Source organism: Seriola dumerili, unplaced genomic scaffold, assembly GCF_002260705.1.
Source record: "Seriola dumerili isolate Sdu_G_001 unplaced genomic scaffold, Sdu_1.0 BDQW01000050.1, whole genome shotgun sequence".
NCBI lineage: Eukaryota > Metazoa > Chordata > Actinopteri > Carangiformes > Carangidae > Seriola > Seriola dumerili.
The window spans coordinates 1,317,178-1,320,073 of NW_019174305.1; the positions used below are offsets into that span (position 1 = coordinate 1,317,178).

At 47.2% G+C, this 2,896-nt stretch overlaps 1 protein-coding gene across 1 annotated transcript; it reads left to right on the forward strand.

Moving 5' to 3' along the window:
• The first annotated feature begins 538 nt into the window (after positions 1-538).
• On the forward strand, positions 539-2,554 carry LOC111217990 (G-protein coupled receptor 26-like). Its single transcript, XM_022740069.1, has 3 exons — positions 539-1,357; positions 1,571-1,684; positions 2,311-2,554. Exons 1-3 carry the CDS (start codon positions 684-686, stop codon positions 2,552-2,554), a joined length of 1,032 nt encoding a protein of 343 aa, XP_022595790.1. The 5' UTR covers positions 539-683.
• The last annotated feature ends 342 nt before the right edge of the window (positions 2,555-2,896 follow it).

The following is a 2,896-nucleotide window of genomic DNA, read 5'->3' on the forward strand; positions in this document are numbered from 1 at the left end:
CAAATATTGGATAAAAATAGTTAATGTCCTACGTACACAGATGCACATACACACCACAAATTAATAATATTTGTCAGATTTTAAGCAGTGCCACATACAGTCCCTTTCTCCGGCTATTACACTGGTCATCTGTGTAAAAACACAACACATCTTTTTGGGCGGAAAAGTGGAATTTGTGTGCAAACACCATGACACCCCCATGTTTGATATTAACTGCATGCATGAATATTGCTCAAGCGTCACATGAGCCAGCTACCGACTGCACGTGCAGGGCGCACGGCATTGCCAACGAGAGAGGAGGCGCTGGATAGTGCGCATGATCGAGAGTAAACAGAGAGAGTGAGAGCATTTGGGAACCTGAAGTCATCATTTCCACAGCTTTTCACTTTGGACTAAACAACAGTCATTTTACACCGGAGGGGAGAAAGAACACCATCATTAATGTAATTGCAGGGACATTTATTGGGTTTAAAAAGTAACCCATGCCACTGACAGCGAGGTTTGTTTGGGAATTTCAGCACTGGACAGTTCTCTCCGCGTGTCTCGTGCTCACAAGCGCGCTTCTGGCATGTGCGCCCGGAGAATGAGCATCTTTCACAGCTGCTGGGGGGCACGAGCAGAGAGCATGGCGGACTCTCCACAGTATCGTCCCCACAACTGCCGCTAAAGCCGAGCCTCGAGAGATGAGCATCCCGGAGTTCCTACTGGAAGTGTCCATTGTGGTGATAGCTGTCGTCTCGTTGTTGACAAATGTGTCAGTGCTGCTATGTTTCACCCAGAGCACCGAGTTAAGATCCCATGTGCCCGGACTCTTCGTCCTGAACCTCTCCTTCTCCAACATCCTCCTCGCCGGTATCAACATGCCCTCCACTTTTCTCGGGGTGGCCAAAAGCGCAAAGCCCTTCGGGGACTCTTTCTGTAAAGGCGTCAGTTTTGCAGAGACTTTCCTCACCATTAACACCATGTTGAGCATGGCCGCGCTGAGCATGGACAGGTGGATAGCGGTGGTGTTTCCCCTGAGTTACTCCAGCAAGATGCGCTACAGAGATGCTTTTCTGATCGTGGCATACTCGTGGCTGCACTCTCTCACCTTCTCTCTGACCCAGCTGCTGATGGACTGGGGAGGATACAGCCACACTTACGCTTCGTGCACCGTTCACCTGGACGGGGGGGAAAGGTCGCAGTTGCCCGTCTACGCGACCTTCACGGTGCTGTTTCACCTCAGCAGCTTTGCTCTCTGCCTCCTCGTCCTGTGCTTCGCCTACATGAAAGTTCTGAGAGTGGCCAGGTCCCACTGCAAGAGGATAGATGTCATCACAGTGCAGACTCTGCTTCTGCTGGTCGATATTCACCCCAGGTAAAGTAAACTGGAGATTAAACTTTCAGTCCAAGAGACCTCAAGAGTCTGAGTTGTTTGTGTTTCCAGGTCTGTTTGACTCGTTTCAATGGAGAACATTTTTCACTTATTTTAAAGGCTATACAAAACCTTTTTTGTGATGCTAATGATCTAAATTGTTATTATGTTGTCTGTGGGGTCAGACATGAATTGATCTTTCTCTGTGTCTGTCAGTGTGAAGGAGAGATGTCTAGCACAACAGAAGAAGAGGAGGCAACGCGCCACTAAAAAAATTTGCATCTTCATCGGCTCCTTCATCCTCTGCTTTTCACCCTATGTTATAACAAGGTAACACCCTGCTGTGGCTCACTGTTGGTTAACTTCCTGTGAGACTCGTCTGTCTTCAGATGCTCTTACAATAATGGCCCTGATCATATTCCCTGTGTCTGGTGTGTTTATGATATAATAATGGGTTTATATGGACCATGTTTTTTTGTGGGATAACTCCTGACGGAGGCTAGACACAGTATCATGAAAACCAGAATGTTATTCAGTACAGGAGCTCTGTAATACTTGGTTCTAAAGTTGAATCAACACCTCTCCAACACAAGATTTTAATACAATAATGATGTCGACTGTCAGTTTTGAATGAACACCATTCTCCCATGTCAAAGTCGAGAGGCCTTGTCACATGTCGTTTTAGGGCCCTTGCTGAAATGATTTATGCTGGAGTTCTTCATGGAGAACAGTCTCACTGTAGAGGCCCACTGCTCCACTTGAAAACATGTCTACCAAGTGTTTTTGCAGAATCATGGAAAGTTATGAAATGCTATGTCAAAATGATGAAATTTTGAGTCATAATTGTGAGATACTTACATGGTGGTTTTTGTTGATGGCATGAGAGAAGCGGATTTCCATGTTCAGTACATCAGGATCACCACGATTAACGACTTCTGCTTGTATTCCTCCTGCAGATTGGTGGCGTTGTCGCCCTCCGTGCACATCCCTCGGTATTTGGGCATTGCCACCAAATGTCTGTCTTACGCCAAGGCTTCCAGTGACCCATTTGTCTACTGTCTGCTGCGGCTGCAGTACCGGAAGGTCCTGGTCAGTGTTATCAGCCGGGTTCTGGGGAAGAATCAGCACTCACTGTCTGCCCACAGCACAAGCAGCACACTGGACACCATGGAGGACAACTGCATGGCCAGGATTACCTGAGCTCCATGTGCTAATGTTTAAATCATTCAACACCCTTCTGCAGGAAGGTCAGAGGTCAGGGTCTGTAAAAAGCACATGCCCTGCAGATGGAAAGCAGTCAGTGCCTTGCTCAAGGACACTTTAACAGAGGGCTGGACCATGTGACTGTTTAAGACACTGCATTGTCCACTGGGAGAACTGTACACTCTCTGGCCTCTGATGTGTGCCAAAGGCTCGTTGGGACTCTACAGACAGTTTCCAGGGCCCATCAGTTTGCCTGCTGAGGCATTGCCAAGGATACACCACATGAAACCCACAGCACTATTATTATCATAAATGTAAATGTATGTTTAAAGAAATCTC

Coding starts and splice junctions, on each gene's coding strand:
- LOC111217990 (XM_022740069.1), top strand. CDS start 684: ATGAGCATCCCGGAGTTCCTACTGGAAGTGTCCATTGTGGTGATAGCT. Junction 1,358..1,570: donor CTGGTCGATATTCACCCCAG/GTAAAGTAAACT, acceptor TGTGTCTGTCAG/TGTGAAGGAGAGATGTCTAG. Junction 1,685..2,310: donor TCACCCTATGTTATAACAAG/GTAACACCCTGC, acceptor TTCCTCCTGCAG/ATTGGTGGCGTTGTCGCCCT.